At 37.6% G+C, this 18255-nt stretch overlaps 1 protein-coding gene across 1 annotated transcript in view; it reads left to right on the top strand.

Annotated features, from left to right (window-relative positions):
- Positions 1-10065: 10065 nt before the first annotated feature.
- The window catches only part of Cftr (CF transmembrane conductance regulator), a 162027-nt gene continuing 153837 nt past the window's right edge, over positions 10066-18255 (top strand). The window contains exon 1 of the mRNA XM_034519328.2: positions 10066-10253. Coding sequence (XP_034375219.1) covers positions 10201-10253 — 53 coding nt within the window. The 5' untranslated portion in view covers positions 10066-10200. The remainder of the gene's footprint in view (positions 10254-18255) is intronic.

Genomic DNA, 18255 nt, shown 5'->3' with positions numbered 1-18255 from the left:
GTCCTGTTTATTTATCCAGTCTGATAGTCTGTGTTTTTTTATTGGAGAATTGAGTCCATTGATATTAAGAGATATTAAGGGAAAATTATTGCTGCTTCCTGTTATTTTTGTTGTTAGAGGTGGAATTATGTTTGTGTAACTATCTTCTTTTGAGATTGTTGGAAGATTACTTCCTTGCTTTTTCTAGGTTGTAGTTTCTTTCCTTGTGTTGGAGTTCTCTATCAGTTATCCTTTGAAATGCTGGATTTGTGGGAAGGTATTGTGTAGATTTCGTTTTGTCATGGAATATCTTAGTTTCTCCATCAATAGTGATTGAGAGTTTTGCTGGGTATAGTAGCCTGGGCTGGCATTTGTGTTCTCTTAGGGTCTGTATGATATCAGTCCAGGATCTTCTGGCTTTTATAGTCTCTGATGAGAAGTCTGGTGCAATTGTTATAGGTCTGCCTTTATATGTTACTTGACCTTTCCCCTTACTGTTTTTAGTGTTTTTTCATTGTTTTGTACATTTAATGTTTTGAATATTATGTGACAGGGGTATTTCTTTCCTGGTCTAGTCTATTTGGAATTCTGTAGGCTTCTTATATACTCATGGACATCTCTTCCTTTAGGTTAAGGAAGTTTTCCTCTATAATTTTGTTGAAGATATTTACTGGCCCGTTAAGTTGGAAGTCTTCACCCTCAACTATACTTACTATCTTTAGGTTTGGTCTTCTCATTGTGTCCTGAATTTCCTGGAGGTTTTGGGTTAGGAGCTTTTTGCATTTTGCATTTTCTTTGACAGTTGTGTCAATGTTTTCCATGGTATCTTCTGCACATGAGATTCTTTCTTCCTTCTCTTGTATTCTGTTGGTGATGCTTGTGTCTATGACTCCAGATCTCTTTCCTAGGTTTTCTATCTACAGGGTAGTCTCACTTTGAGATTTCTTTATTGTTTCTACTTCCATTCTTAGATCCTGAATGGTTTTGTTTAATTCCTTCACCTGTTTGGTTGTGTTTTCTTGCAATTCTTTAAGGGATTTTTGTGTTTTCGCTTTAAGAGATTCTACCTGTTTACTTGTGTTCTCCTGTACTTTCTTAAGGGAGTTATTTATGTCCTTCTTAAAGTCCTCTATCATCCTCATAAGAATTGATTTTAATTCTGAATCCTGCTTTTCTGGTGTGATGGGCTGTTCAGGGCTTGCTATGGTAGGGGAACTGGGTTCTGATGATGTCAAGTAGCTTTGGTTTCTGTTGTTTATATTCTTGTGCTTGCCTTTTGCCATCTGGTTAACTCTAGTGCTATCTGCACTCACTATCTCTGACTGGAGCCTGTCCTTTCAGTTATCTTGCTTGTGTCAGAACTCCTCAGGGTCCAGATGCCTCTCCAATCTTGTGATCCTGAGCTCCAGCTATGAGTGCAGTGGCTTCTCTAGGATGTCTGAGGATATGGTGTCTTCATGGAAGCAAATCAGGTAGGTGTCTGCCGCTCTGGGTGCAGTGCTCCTCTAGGATGTCTCAGGATATAGTGTCCACTGCTATGTATGCAGTGTCTCCTCTACTATATCTCAGGATATGGTGTCTTCAAGGTAACAGACCAGCTAGGTGTCTGCCCCAGCCACAAGGACCAGGCGAGGGCAAGTTTAGTTTTTATTCAGTAATAATTTAATCTGTATTTGAAGGTAAAACTTTGCAGTAGTCAGATCTGTTTAGATGAAAAATGATGTAAATTTGTCAATTTGATTTTACTTTACTAGCTCGATTATGCTTCCAGAAAGAATGTAAACATTCATATTTCTTTTTTTCATGTTTTTTATTGGATATTTTCCTTTTTTTCTTTTTTTATTGGATATTATATTTACATTTCAGATTTTATCCCCTTAGCCCATTTCCCCCGCCCAGGAACCCCCTATTCTATTCATCCTCCTCCTGCTTCTAAGAGGATGTACCCCCCCATTCATCCTCCTCCTGCTTCTAAGAGGATGTACCCCACCTACCCCCCCACTCCCACCTCCCCATCCTCAAATTCTTGCCCACTGGGTGTCCAGCATTTATGGGACCAAGGATCTCCTCTTACACCTATGTCCGACAAGGCTATCCTCCCCTACATATACAGATGGTGTCATGGGTCCCTCCTTATGTGCTTCCAGGCTGAGACCCTGGGGAGCTCTGGTTAGTCTGTATTGTTGCTCTCCTCATGGGGCCACAAACCCTTTCAGCTCCTTCAGTCTTCTCTCTGACTTTTCCATTGGTAACCTCTTGATCAGATCAATGGTTAGCTGTGAGCATACACCTCTGAATATATCAAACTTTGACAGACCACTAAGTTGACAGCTATATCAGGCTCCTATCAGCATGCTCTTCCTGACATCCACATCAACGTCTACCTTTGGTGACTGCACATGGGATGGATTCCCAGGTGGAATGGTCTCCAGATGGACCCTCCTTCAGTTTCTGTCCCACACTTTGTCTCCATATTTGTTCCTTTGAGTATTTTTGTTGCTCCTTCTAAGTAGGACCGGGGCATCCACACTTGGTCTTCCTTCTTCATGAGCTTCATGTGGTCTGTGAGTTGAGTCCTGGCTAACTTTTGGGCTAACATCCGCTTATCAGTGAGTAAATACCATGTGTGTTCTTTTGTGATTGGGTTACCTCACTCAGGATCATATCTTCTATTCCATCCATTTACTTAAGAATTTTTCGAATTCATTATTTTTAATAGCTGAGTAATACTGCATTGTGTAAATGTACCACGTTTTTTTTTGTATCCATTCCTCTGTTGAAGGACATCTGGGTTCTTTCCAGCTTCTGCCTATTATAAATAAGGCTGCTATGAACATAGTGTAGCATATATCTTTGTTATAAGTTTTGGCATATAAACTCCAAATGCCTGCTACCTTCTGTCAGGCTTGCTGCTTGATAACAGCTGTACAAGCAAGAAAGAAATTTCAGTCACTGTCAGCTCCCACAATGCAAAGAGGACCTAGTCTCTGAGCAGGAGTGGCTTGTCCTTTTGACCATTTGGATTAATCACCATAGCTGCACCAATTGCAATGAACATGGAGATCAATAAATAGCCATCACAGAGTCCTGAAATAGCAATATCTTTTAGATAGTCTGTGAAGAATAGCTAAACCAAGACAGAGAATATAATACCATGAATTCTTACATTTTAGCTTTCTAGACCAAAATAATAATAATAATAATAATAATAATAATAATAATAATAATAATAATAATAATAATAAGTAATCAGCCTTACATTGTCTTTCACACCCTCCCTTTTAAAATCATAAATGAGTACAAAAATGATCACAAAGTGAATTTTTAAAAATTTAGTTGGAGTTGTTGATTATAGTTGTTGATTATAATGACAAGTGAGTGATAACTCTGTAAGTTTCTGAGTACAAACTCTTTTATAACTGAGTTGTGGGAACAGTGATTCTTTCTAGTTTAATGTATATTGTCTTCTAGATATTAGATTGAGGATCATATATTGTACTGGACTTTAATAAAGCAAGACTTAGAGATCGCTGTGAGTACCCATGTGTGGTAATATTTCCATCAATCTATGTTCATAATCTACATTTTACAATCACCACGTTACCTGCTTTATTTTAAAGCATCCACTTAGAGAAGAGGCTATAAGTAAGTGAGTCATCTGCTTTTGTGGTCACTGTGCTACACTGACTATTTAAATGTAACAGAAATTCCACAGATCTTATAGGCAATGTTTTTCCCCTGTGGAGTTCAAATTTATTAATAAAGTTCTGTAGCTAACATCTGGCTTTCAGCATGACACCACCAATGCAAATTTAACTTGATGTTAAGAATTCTCTTGTTTGTAGAAAAGCTTCAGTGGGAAAATAAAAAGAGAATGAATATAAATAATAGAACATTTCAGGATCAAAACTTTAGGAAACCCCAGGAGATTCATTAGTGTCTGTCTTTATGACAAAGCTATATTTTGTATATTCTTTGTAATTGTCCCAGCTTATTAGTAACATTAATAGCATTCCTGTTTTTTCATAGCTGGAGAATCTTTTAGATTTTCTGTCTAAGAAACTACCTTTAATATTCAGAAGACCCACCAGGGTGCCAATTCCATCTGGTCCCAGTTGTTATAAATATACTATTGTCAGTGAGCTGAAAATCAGAGGAACCAGGAAACAGAACTGGAAAAAGTCTTCAGTGTACAGAGGTCAAAAGCTTGTCTATAAAATTCAACTTTGCATATAAATCAGAATTATCTTACCCTTGTAAGAGTATTTAATTCACTCATTTTCCTGCCAGTTTTATCTAACCAAATAACACCAACAGGAGCAGGAAGCCAAAGTTCCTGAGAACTCTGATAGCCTTTAGAAGGCTCAACAGTCTGTAGTATTTTGTTTTGCAAAAGACAAACCTGAGTTTCTGATACATCACCACTATACATAAAGGTAATTTTGAACATTTCTTAGATGCTAATAAAGTTCTAAATCTTTTATATCCATGTATCATATTTAGTGTATTTCATCTCAACTAAGGGCCTATTTATAGCCCGATCCCCTCACATATCTAGTAATCTTTTGAGATGATGTCTGTCATGGCTTGGGGACTGTGAACTGTTTTTAGTAATAGCTTTGTGTAGAGGCTTGAGGTACTATTAAACATCCTGATACACAGAGCAGCGTCACATCAAAGAATAATTCAACTACATGTGTAATGTCACAGAAATAGGGACATTTCTTTCCTAATCTACTAAATAAACACCCTGTTTGGTGGGAGTGGGTAATCTAATTTTGAGGGAAGAGAAACTTTATCTAAGATGTACAGGCCTTTAATCCCAGCATTTGGGAGGCAGAGACAGGTAAACCTCTGTGAGTTCTAGGACAGCCAGGGCTACACAGAGAAAGCCTGTCTCAAAAAACAAAGAAAGGAATAGACTTATCCAAAGTCACTCAGCTAAGTAATTGGTGGCACCAGGTTTATGTTTCAAACTTAGCTTTTGTTGCCTTAAAACTCAAGTTACTTTTATATACTCTACTACAGTTTCCAGAGAAAAATAGATAACTATTAGTACATTCTGTGTTTCGATGGAAATACTACCTTATTCTGTATATCAGCCATACTATCAGGTCCTATTTTCTGAAAGCTTAAACAGCAGCTACTCATACTTGAGTCCCTTTAGATTCCCTCTTTAAGATGTCCTTTCATCTATTAGATCAGTAACTACAAGACAGAGTGATTGCTTGGTTGTTCTTGCTGCATTACTTAAAATGAGTTAAAAACAGACAGACAGACAGACAGACAGACAGACAGACAGACAGACACACACACACACACACACACATCCCAGAAGATTAATTAATTAATATTTCTGTTTCCATTTCTGTGGAAGTTCTATATGAATACCAAATGTGTGTGTGTGTGTGTGTGTTTTCATGAGTGTTTATAAACAGATTTGTCAGACCAAATATGATGTTGGAATCAGAAAAAATGCCCAACTGGCCTAACTGTGTAACAGGTTACCCCCTATGGCCTTAAAACAGTAGCTTTGTAAGACTGCAGTATGTATTGGCACTGAGGAATCCTTGAGGCAAGGTGTGGAAGAACTGTAACTGCCCCTACTTCCTACCTTTGGTAAGTTTTTAAGCATAGCCATTCTGTGCATATGAAGCTAATGAGGTCTGCTTTCTCTCTTTAGGGAGTTTGTCTTCCGATGAAGGAACATTTTCATACTACTTATCTAGATTTCAGTGTATCCTTGATTGCTACCCATTTATGATAAAGCTCCCTCAGGAAAGATTTGGATATACTCAAATTAAGTTGAAGGTGATAGATCAGAGTCAGATGTAATATAAGTGCACTCTTATGATCTCTAATGGGGAAAACTTTAGCCATTTTCTAGCAGGTAGAGAAGCATATGGCAGGAAGCTTATATTGCTAAAGTCATTTGTGGAAAGCACCCAGCATACTGCTGGCACACTTTAGTAGGTGCCTAATAGACATGGGTTACTTTTGTCCTCCCCTTTTTCTTTTCATCAACCTTTCCCACTCCATTCCTTCTATTCCTCTTACAGTCCTCTCAGAATACCTTGAAATGTATGGCATAAGAGTGAGTATTATTCATCTGTACTAAAGAACAGCTCTTCCTAAAATACCAGTCAGTCCTACAGATTAATGTACAATTACTTAGTCCCAGAGCAAACAAAGACTGTTTAACTTCACATTCCATTTTGCTCTTTCATTATTACTGATTGATCACACTATGGCCAGGACTGAGGATGTCCTACAAGCTACTCAGTGTTCTGCCCTGAGAAGCACCCTGAGCTGTCAGTATTATTATCAATTAGACAGGCAACTTAATTTGGAAATTAATAAATCATTGTTTCTCAGGTTCTTCCTCTGTAGTATGTGATATTATCTGTACATGAACATGTCCTAAGGATTGAAAGAGGCAAATCACAATGTAATTTACTTAAGACACATGGTAAATGTCTAATGAATGTAAGCTATTATAATGTTATATGATGGTATAACTAGTATTTGAGTATCTTAAAGAGAAAAAAATCACCATATCTTAATATCACCTTTTGTGTTCATTCTGATCTGTTGATTTCCTTTGAGATTCTCATTTAGAACTTCAGTCACAATCTTACCTATATCTGAACATATTTCCTGATATATTTTTACATTTGTATCAGTCATTTATCTAGATACAAATTCTTTATATCATATCTTAATTATTTTACCTGAACTTGTATATTTTGCTGAAATCTTCTGTCCAAATAAATTTGGACTGTGATGTTTTATGATAAAAATCTAGGGTGTGCCTATGCTCATGTATATAATATACTTTTAGAATGGATTATACAGCTTACATAACATTTATCAAAGATTTATAACTCTCATGGCTTCTTGGGCTGTAGGTTTCTGCTTTCCCATCTTACTAAACAGCTGTATAAGTTTTGACTTCATGAAACTAATGTGAGGAGAAAGGGATGGTGACAGAACAGCAATACATGATAGGACATTTGATTAGAAGTAATTCTTCACCCTGGGGGGAACTCACATCTGAGTTTGAATTCACTAATATGGACATTTACTCCAATGCCTCATTATCTGGAAATGGAATAATAGGTATAATAGTATATATGAACATGGTTGTTGAATGAATGGTCCCTGAAAACTGCAAGGACTCGTTACCTTTACATTTGTCCTTTCAGGAGGAAACAGCTTGAGAGCTCCTGGAGTTGTGAAGCTTGACCAGTTTTGATTATCTCTGACACTTAACTCTTCATTTAGTGTCACATGGTGAAAACAAGGAAGAACTGATAACAAATTAGTTTCAGAATCTGTGTATCATACGTGATGGGTCACACACCAGCATTTACAAACAACAGGTGAGGGTGGGGAGAGGATAAATCAAGTTCAGTCACAAGGATGGGAAAAGTCAATAGTGAGAACCAAGTTTCAATCTTGTCATTCTAGAGAGAGAAAAATACAAGAAGAGTACATCAAGATGATAAATTAGAAGAGATACAAGCTTTCCCGTGGTGTCTATTTGTAACAACTTTATCTTTTTGCTAATTTTTCTTTTCAAATCAAATTTGGCTACTAAAAATTAAATGTCTTTACAACTATTTCAAGATAAGGAAAAAGGCTAGTGTTAATACAGGAAGTAGAGCTGTAAAGCCTCTTGGCCACAAGACTCATTAAATTAAATTTATTTTCTTGTCTTAAAAGTATATGAAATATATATTTACTTGTGTCGTAGTTGGATGTCCACAAGTCAAAAATCAGATAATTCACAAGTAAACACCCTTGCATTTATATGGTGAGGCAAGAATCAGGCCTTAAAACCTTCAAACTATAACCTTGGAACAGTCAGCACTAAATGGGATATCTCCATCAAATCCCTCCCTTCAGGGATCAGAGAATCCTGCAGAAGATGCAGAAAGAGTATAAACCAGAGAAGACAGCGAAAACCATGAAAACAAGGCCCTCTAAATCAACATGGCCAAAGCTCATATGAACTCAGACACTGAGCAAGCTTGCATGGAATTGTGATGGGTTTGCACCACATCCTCTGTATGTATGTTATAGCTTCCAGTTTAGTGTATTTATGGGATTCCTGAGTGTTAGAACAAGTCACCCTCTGTTTCGTATGCCCCCATTGGGCTCCTTTTTGTTTGTTTTGTCCAAGTCTAATATATTTTTGTTTAACCTTATTTTATTTTAGTATTATCCTTTAGAAGTCTGTTTGTTTCAATGATGGACTGAAAGAGGGTGATCCAGAAATGGATCCAGAAATGGGAAGGAACTGCGAGGGGTAGAGGGAAGAAGGGAAGGAAAACAGTAATATATGTGTGTGTATATATATATATTCATTCATTCTTTATGTGTTTGTTTTTCAAGACAGGGTTTCTCTATGTAGCCATGGCTGTCCTGGGATTTGCTCTGTAGACCAGACTGGCCTTGAACACAGAGATCTGCTTGCCTATGACTCCTGAGTGCTGAGTTCTGGAATTAAAGATGTCACCACTGCCTGGATAAAAAGAACATTTGATTGTCAATAAAAGGAAAATTTTCAGCTCTATTTAAACTTGCTTTGGCACAACAGGGTTTAGTTATTTAAATGTTGATTCTTTACAACCCAGCAGGATTTTGTGTTGGACATACATTTCTCACACCAAAAGCTTGGAAGGAAGGCATAAAGCCTAGGGGAGCTAAAGACTCAGGTTTTCCTCTCAGTGAGCTTGAGGTGAATAGGACACCTTGGCTTCAGTGACTCAGTCCCTTTTAGTGTCTTAGTCAAGATATTTTACTTAGCAAGACTAGGGAAACAAAAGGAGGATTGTTTAGTTTAGATTGTCCACTTGTCATTTTCTAGCACACACACATTAAAGCCTTCTGAACATGAAATACCACAGCACACATTGAGCAGAACCCGAGTGATAAGTGGTAAAGTAGTAGCTCCCTTTGTCCTTGAGGACTTTGGCTGGAATTATGACATATCAGGGCATTGTGACATATATGTATGACACACATGTACCTCATAAGGGAAAGTAGTAGCTTCCCTTTCCTTGGTAGGACTTTTGCTGTAATTATGACATTAGGGAATTGTGACATGTGTATGACACACATATACCTCATAGGTATTTGTGCCACTATGGCTACCGTAGAGCCTTCAGTCAGCCGAGCTTAGGTCTTGTCCAGCTCTTGAAGGGCTTACTGCGGTGTACACCTTAGAGTACTGTGGAACTTTGCAGTTTCCTGAGTGTTCTTTGATACAAAAGAGCCACATTTTTATCTCCTTTTCAAAATGGATCTTGAAAAGTTAACTGTAACTCGGCCAGAGGCTAAGGAGACAGGAGAAGGAGAGAGAGAAAGAGAAGAAGGAAAAAGAGGAGAGAGGAGTGAAAGTGGAGGAGGAGGGGCAAGAAAAGAGGAAGAAAGAGAAGAAAAAAGAGAGGGAAATGAAGGAGAAAGAGATGAAGGCGGAGAAGGAAGAGAAAGAGATGAAGGAGGAGAAAGAGATGAAGGCAGGGGAGGAGTGGAAAGAGAAGAAGGAGGAAGAGAAGGAGGAGAAAGAGATCAAGGAGAAAGATTTGAAGGTAGAGAACAAAGAGAAGGAGAAGAGGGAGAAAGACGAGAAGGAGGAGAAAGAAGAGGAGAAGGACAGGAAGGGGGGAAGGATGAGGGAGAGGGAGAAGGAAGAGAAAAATTCCAGGAAGCCAAGGGGATGAGTGAGTGGTCTTTATTCCCACGTAAGAAGGGTTCTAGGTCCCGCAGACTGGCCACGGTTTACCCAGGCTCGGGTCCACAGTCTGAGCCACTGCTGCGGCCGCCACCTGAAGGTAGGCATGCGGGGTGCGCTGGAGGAAGGAGCGCCAGGGAAAAGGAGGTGCTGGCAGGAGGGCGGGCGGGCGCGGGGCGCGCTGGAGGAAGGAGCGCAAGGAGCGCGCTGCGCGGGGCGGGCATGGGGCGTGGAGAGCAGCGACTGTGAAGCCGGGCTAGGCAGCGCTGGCTTTAACCTGGGCTGCGGAGGCAGGGGAAGAAGGCTGAGGAAGGGGAGGTGTGTGGGACCCAAGTGGGTGGGGGGAATTGGAAGCAAATGACATCACCTCAGGTCTGAGTAAAAGGGAAGAGCCAAAAGCATTGACCGGGTCCTGGATATTCAGAGGTCGAGTCCAACCTGAACCTGTCCGGGCACAGACCTCAGTGCACCACGGAGACATCATGCAGAAGTCGCCTCTGGAGAAAGCCAGCTTTATCTCCAAACTCTTCTTCAGGTGAGAGGGTGCCCAGCAGATCTTAGCAGGGACACATGTGCACATGCCAGAGAAGGGAATGAATATGGGCAGACTTTGGGAAAACAGGAAGAGATTTTTGTTGTGTTTGTTTTCTTCTTAAAGGTGTGTTGTCATTCATTGCTTTAAAGGAAATATGTATTTTGTAGAATAAAATGAAGCTGATTGAATTGAGAACAAAATATACTTGCAACTGTGAATCAGACTTGCAACAGCCAGATATGCTACAGATTTTTAAAATTTCCTGAAAAAAGTTATACTTCATAAATGTACTTAATAAAACATTCTTAAGATTGGTCCATTGTTTTCTCCCAGCAAAGTTGTCTGCAGGTGCTGTGCCTGTATGTAATAGGTGCTCAGAAAATATTTGTTGACTGAATTTTTTAAAAGTCAAGGAATTCTATTGTGCTTACCTTTTGCCATTATAATATCGAGTAAGTCTAACATGCTCACCACAGTTACATTATTTTTCTTAAGAATGAACAAGTCAGTTAAAATATCTAACTTTAAAAAGAAATACTATAAGCAATGCATTAAAAATGTCAGTTATCATGGGGATATGAAACTAGGGTTTTAGCCACTGAAGCTATATCCAATTGACACTTAGGACATTCTTCTCTTATCCTACATTGTCAAAAAAAATTCAATCTGATAGGATTTTAAAATTAGAATTTAAGTTGGAAGACCTAGGCAAGAGTTAAGCACTTTGTATTTGAAGTGCTCTGTGGAGCTTCATCTACTCTACTCCTGTAGTGTGAATGAATGAAAAGAAAGAGCTCTCATGGGTCCTCAGTTGATTCAACCTCCCCTGCCCCTTCAGTGAATCAGGGCACTGAAGTATCCTAAGTGTCAGGTATGTTCTAAATGTACCTTGTAGGTACAAGGCTAAATGTAGCCTTGCTAAACATAGCAAGGCTCAGCCTTCAGTCTTCCTTGTGTTCTTTTTTTCTGCTGGTCTGGAGCTCAAGGCTGAGGAGACTAGTGTGCTTCTGCAGGAGAGCTCCTCCCTGTGGCTGGGAAAAAAGGTCTTTCTTTACTCTTTAGAGTGAATATTTGTGGTGCCTTTTGTTATTTCATCTATACATTTAGCTTATTGGCCTGGATCTATTTTCTTATTACTTGTAAAATCAGAATGTCAATTGACATAAATTTTAGGCTTTTATGAGAGCATATTTAGGAACATAAATGTCAATCTGTCTGAAAAGGCAAGTTTTCAGGAGAATATCTCTTGTGTGTTTTCCCACTGAGTATTAAGAAACTTCAAAATTTTTCACCTATCAAAGTGTTTCAAAAATTTTCCATTTTTATAATCCACCTATTACACTTTAGTGTGATTTAGAAATCTTGTTAGGCTGATTTGGAAAGGAAATGTATTATAATGGCTGCGAAATTTGTTAAGAACATACTCATTTCTGTTCTCCAAATGATTTCATAATCAGTTGCTTTAAGAATAGGTGTGTTTTTAAGAGTTTAGTTCCTACTATTTATAGGAACTGACATTTAGCTAAGTACCAGTCAGTGATTATAAACTTCCTTCTGGACTATAATTTTCAAAGGGTGAACACCTTTTCTCCACTGGACTAGGCAGTGCCGCCTAGTGTCCAGGACAGTGGGCTCTGGATTCCCATGGCCTGGACTCAGGCTGCAGATCTACTGCTTAGTAGGCAAATCCTTTGGCATCTCTGTGTGATTTAAGTGCTACAACTTGGAGGCTGTCAATGTGACACATAATGTAATGGGCTATTCTGATGAGGAATGGATTCTGAGCTTACTGAAGACACGCTAGCTGCTGAGGTTATTGTCTGCATCTTTACATCGTTGTTGTGCCCGTCTCCTCATTGGAAAGGACAATGAGTTTATTACTGTAGGGTACACATTTGTGACTATTAACCTGTATATGTGCCATATGTTTAAGAAGTTAATGTAGGGGATAGTCCCATGTAACATGGACTGACTAGATACATAGAAGAAAGCCATACACTCAGATCTCCTTCAGTGCCTTAGAATTTAACTTTCTGAATATTGTCCCATCAATTTTAGGGTCATAAAAGACATTAAAAAGCTGATTTATATTTGTCAACTATTACTGTCTTGGTTTTGGACTATGTTAAGTATCAGTTTAATTATTTAGGTTATGTTACTGAAAAAAGAAAACAAGTTTAATACAAATTTAAGTACTTTTTATTTTTGTAAGTTTTTCAGTAAGTAAAAGTATTGAAATGGTTCAATTTAGAACATTGGAATTGTTCTAACACAAGATAATTTTACCATGAAAATTTCAAGTATTTTTTTACTTTCATGGAAAATAAGTGCACTAACTGGAAGGTGTTATAATAACATTTATGAAATTGTTTTAAAACAAGTGGTGATATATTAGCATAGAATTTATGATTGACTTATTAGTGGGATTAATTCTTAAATCTTTTTATTTGGAGAAATGTTTGAACTTTACACTTTCAAATAGAATTAAGAAAAATATCATGTCTGATGTATACCTGTTAGTGTGTGTGTGTGTGTGTGCACATGTGTGTTTACATGCCCATAGAGTACAGTATAAGGTATCATCCTCAGAAGAGCCATCATTTTCTTTGAGACAGGTCCCTGAATTTCACCAGTTATGTTAGACAGGCTTGCCAGTGAAGCTAACAAGTCTTCCTATCTGCTTTCCCAGCACTGGGATTAGAATCATGTGTCACCTTGCCTACCTGTTCATATAGGTGCTTGGGATTAAACTCAGGTCTTCACGCTTGTGAAGTGTGTTCTTTACTGACTAAACTATGAACAGTTCCAAAAAATTGGGTAGTAACATTTCCATTCTGTTTCTGATCCATGCACAAACATTATCTTATATTTGCCAAAACTTAGGTTATCCAAATCCGAAAGCTACTTCTGATATACTGAAGATATGGTATTTAGAAAGCCCAGAATAGCTGTCCCTTTAGTGGATAGATGCCATCCAGTGGCTGCAGCTCAAGATTTCCATGTTATCATTTGGATTTTCTTCAATAGGAATTAGAAGAAGCCACATCTAGGATGGAGACCCTCTGTTTGGACAGTATACAAGCACTGCCTGATGTTGGCTCTGTACCAGCCCCTCAGGACTCCCTTCTGTTTGTTTTCTTTTCACTGATCATGTTTGGATATTAGCTCAGATTTTTCAACTTGGGATTTATGTTAGGTTCATGTCAGTTTTCTTTAGTTTAATGCACAGTTCTAAGAGCACCTCTTATACATGACATGATGAAATTGTCATTTTGTGTATGTAGCGTGTATGTGTGTATGTGTAATAAATTTCTCTATACAGTGAATTTATTTTAGTTGATATCACAATTATTAAAATTTCTTCCAAGATTTTATAGCACATTACTACACAATATACTTTTAATAGTCAATACCTTGCTCCCCAGAGCAGAGGAAGCCATTACCTTAAAAATAACTTTATCAACATGTTGTTTGATGTAGTGATGAAATACTACTCAGTGCAAACTGGTAAACAGGGGACATCAAGGCTTTTTGTTTTCTTTATGGAAGTTGGACTGTGATAATAATTCCTAAATGTTAAAACTTGTTTAAGAGGTCCACAAATAAATATCACGATAAAGTATGTTATTACTGTTAATGTCCTTCCATAGGAACCCATAATTACACTATAATTACATTATAGTGGTAGCACTGTAGATAAGTGTAGGATTGCTAGACCATAAGGGAAGGGCATTAAGCATTTAGCGTGCAGTTAGACATTATTTGTTGAGACTTTAAAAACATCTCTGAGTCAGCAGCAATTTGGGCCATTTTGATCCTCTCATCCCCATGCATCTTTCAAATTTCCTTAGAGCAAAGTCTCTGCAAAGCAGTGAGTTTAAGAGGGGAAAACTATGAAGGAGGTTCACTTGTTTGGAGATACTGACAGAGGGATTTCATAAATACATTGCTCATCATCACGGAGGAAAACATTTTAGCTGCTTCCCTTCAGCTCTTAAGAATGGAACGGATGCAGTATGTAGGTTTTTCTGTGTAAAATCAGTATTACAAAGTCGCCTTTTCATGAACTTGCTTGTCAGAGAACTTAGACTTTTAGCAAGAATGCTGTAATAGTCCAGATGAGCTTTGTCAAATTGTCAGTTTCTGTATAGCCTATTAATTAATTATCTTTTGACATTAATGGCTATTTGAAATTGTAAACTACTTTTGTGTTTAGTATTCAGACCATTTCAGGACTTCAGGATTCCATGATTCTAATACCTGTTTCTTGTTGAAATTGGCTCCATTGTGATCAGCTCTGCAGATGTATGTGTATTGCATATTGATAATGTTTAGCATTCCCTCAAAGTGGTGACAATAATTCTGATAAAATGGGTGAGGGGAAACAACTGTTGACACACTTTTAATAGAGCAAGTATCCCTTCAAATTTTCCTTGTGATGTTTATCGTGAGCTCTTTAGAAAGTAGTCTTCTCTATGACTCTTTGTTCTAGGGCAGTGGCTCTCAACCTGTGTGTTGCAAGGGTCAAATGATCCTTACACATCAGATATCCTTGTAGGACATCAGATATCAGCTATTTACCTTACAATTCCTAACAGTAGAAAAATTAGAGTTATGAAGTAGCAACAAAAATAAATAATCTTATGATTTGGGTTCACATAGCATATGAAATTGTATTGAAGAGGCCCAGCAATAGAAAGGTTGAGAACCACTGCTCTGGGGTAAGGAAATGGTTTGGAGATTTTTTTTTTTTGAAGTCTTTTGCTTTGTTAGACTTCTCAGCTTGGAAGATATTATCTTGATATCATCAGATTAACACTCCCCCCACCCAAGCCAAATCAAAGCAGTATTTCCTTAGTATTTCCTGTAGGTTATGACTCAGAGCAGTGTTTGAGGGCACTGTCATTCATTCTCTTTTCACCACCACTGTACTACATACTTGGCATTAAGGTGGGAGAGGTGCTGCCTTCAGAATGAATAAATAACTTAAAACTGATGGTGTCCAACCACAGAGATCGTAACCCACACCCATGCCTGTCCAGGAAGGCTTGATAGAGAAGTGTTTCCTGTAGTCACACAAAGTCTTCCTTTAGTGAATGTTCTTCAGAAAAAGAGGATGGGCGTGAGTTCTAAGAAAGCTGAAAGCAAATCAGACTGTATAGGAATGGCAGGAGTGCGAGATCAGCAGTGGTTCAGAGAAGGTCTTTTAATTGTCCTGAAAGCATGCCAGGGCTTGGGGAGGTAGATCTGGAAACTAGCAAGGGCTAAGATCACTGGGGACCTGATATGTTTCTTAGGGCTTTATCGTACTGCTAGTGAAAGGTGACAGATTTTATTTAAGCAGGCAGAGATGTGATTAATTAAAGATTGTCGCAGTTTTTTTTTAAGACTAACAGAAGGGATAGAGAAAGATGGGGATCTGAAAATGTTTTGAAAGTAAAATAAACAGATTTTTAAATTAGAAGAGGAAGGTGAGAGTAAGAAGAAAAAGAGGATTTACATGGGCCCATTTGGGTGGTAGAGTGGAGGGCAATGAATCCTATGAAGTGGGGTCCTTGTCTTAGAGACAGAGACCTGGTGTGAGGATAAATGCCTATGCAAGTCTGCACTCTATAAATGAAAATGTGACTGGCTTGACAGTTGTTAGAATTAATTCTTTGTCTTGCTAATACTGTTTTTCAACAAATAATTAGGCAGAACTAATATTGTATTTGGTAGTGGTAGGGACCAAACCCAGACCCATGTCCATATTAAAGTGCTTTCCTACTAAGCTGCACCCCAGCCCCAAGTAAGTACTTATTAGCAAAGAAATTCCTACCACTTAGTTGAGACAGATTTGTCATCTGAGAACTCACATTTGCTTTGTTACTCCATTACACCTAATATTTAAGTCACTGTTCACTGTACATAAAAAAAAAAGTTTGTCTCCCCCCACTCTCTCACATAGACACACACATACACACACAAGGAGAGAGAGAGAGAGAGAGAGAGAGAGAGAGAGAGAGAGAGAGAGAGAATGAATATGAATTAAAAAGCCATAATGGATCAGTGTCAGTGATAAAGACATTAGCTATTTCTATAATTTAATTCAGTGCATCAAGTACATTAACTACAATAAGATCTAAAAAATTATTCACTCTACTAAGAGTTTAGAGAAGTGTTGAAATTAAGGGTCAGATAGCAATCCCTATAGCAGAGCCAAAATTTTTTGCAATAGAATTTGATGAACCAGATAATTAGTATAAGATGAGCTCACTAAGGTGAGGATAATAACCTTGAAATGCAAATGTGTCTTTTAGTGATGTGTTAATTACTCATGCAAGCATGTGTCTATGTATTTATTTAGCATTATTAGTGAGCCAGGTTTCTAAAAGTTAATAGTCTTAGACTCTATATAAGAATTTATTAAAAATTCTGCCTAAAGTTTTATTCTAATATTTTTAATAATGCAGCTCTTTTCTTTGTAATAAAATGGCCATCACATTCGTGTATAGATTCTAGAATTATATTACTTAGTTTAATTTGACTAGGCATTTATTTTGATTCATAAAATCATTGACTGTGTAAAGTAGTTGGTATATAATAAAATATTACAGTTACAAATAGAATTCCTTGAAAACAAAAAAATTATTTAATGTTTTGAAAAATTAATGATCTCTTTCACCTGTGTTGTTGGCAGAAGGTAATTTCATCTAGAAATGTATAATGTGTTAGTCCTTGATTCAGCCTGTGGATTTCCTGAAGTATGAAACTAGTGATTTGTTGGCCCACATGTCATCAGGGCCCTGAAGACCCAGGTGTTTTGGTGCCACAAAAGGGGAGCATAAAGAGTCTCTCCTGGTTTCACTCTTCTTAAGTCACCATTGTGACCACTGCTGCTGCAGAGTGACATCAGACACAGTCCAGTGGACCTAGGACTTATTAGTAAAGCAGTGCTGTCAGGATGCTGCATTTAATGGAGGCTTGTTCAGGGTTAGTGGTATGTTGAGATGGAAGCCAGTTGTAAGTTTGTAATATTTTATTATGTATCAACTACCTTACATAGTCAATGATTTTATAAATCAAAATTAAAACAGGAGAAGGAGATTCTTGAAATTAGAACATTCTGCTTCACAACCAACAGCCATTTCTATAGCTTTTCTTTACTCTGATAGATACTAAGTATCTATATATTTAGAATATAGTATTCTCTGTGGAATATAACACACACACACATAACATGGAAAATAAATATGTAAAGTCCTAGATCCCACATATACTTGTTAATTAAATTTATGGGAAAAAACAACTTTTATGATCCCCTTTAACAATTGCTCAGGTAATTCTTCTTTGCTGACTAACATCTAAAATCATCTACTCAACCATAAAACAGGTTTAGATAACCCAACAGGTCTTGATTGGTCTAACAATCTCCTCCTCCTCCTCTTCCTCCTTCTCATCTTTCTCCTCATCTTCATCCTCCTCAGCAAATTAACAATAGAGATACAGAAATAGGTCACCTTGCCACAAATTGAATTTTTCTCTTGGGTAGTTTCTGAATTCTGTAGTTTTGCCTATGTCTCTCAGCCCTTATTAAGTACATTCAAGAGATTCTATACATTATCTTAATGAAGTTTTGATCTGTGTTTGATAATTGTACATAAAAGAAATGTGGTTTTCGAGGGCTACAGTTTAATAGTCACAAAGCTAAGGGATGTGATGTCATATGTATCTTTAGATTTTTATAAATCCAGACTTACAATTTTAGTCAGTACACCACACGCCTAGAATATAATTGCTAAATTACATTATTTCACTGGGCTTTTTATATACTTTAATTTCTCTTGTCTCTGAAATAATTTTTTAATGCACTTATTTATAGACAATACTAAACAAGCTATCAGTTGGCCTTCTTGGAATGTCTTGTTGTTTTAACAACAACAAAAAATACTTTATTTTATGTGTATGGGAGTTTTGCCAGCTTGTATATTTGTTCACTGTGTGCACATTCTACCAGTGGAAG

The sequence above is a fragment of the Arvicanthis niloticus genome, chromosome 15, assembly GCF_011762505.2.
Source record: "Arvicanthis niloticus isolate mArvNil1 chromosome 15, mArvNil1.pat.X, whole genome shotgun sequence".
NCBI lineage: Eukaryota > Metazoa > Chordata > Mammalia > Rodentia > Muridae > Arvicanthis > Arvicanthis niloticus.
Note: the sequence above shows the minus strand (reverse complement) of the source record. Positions and strands in the feature narration are given on the sequence as shown.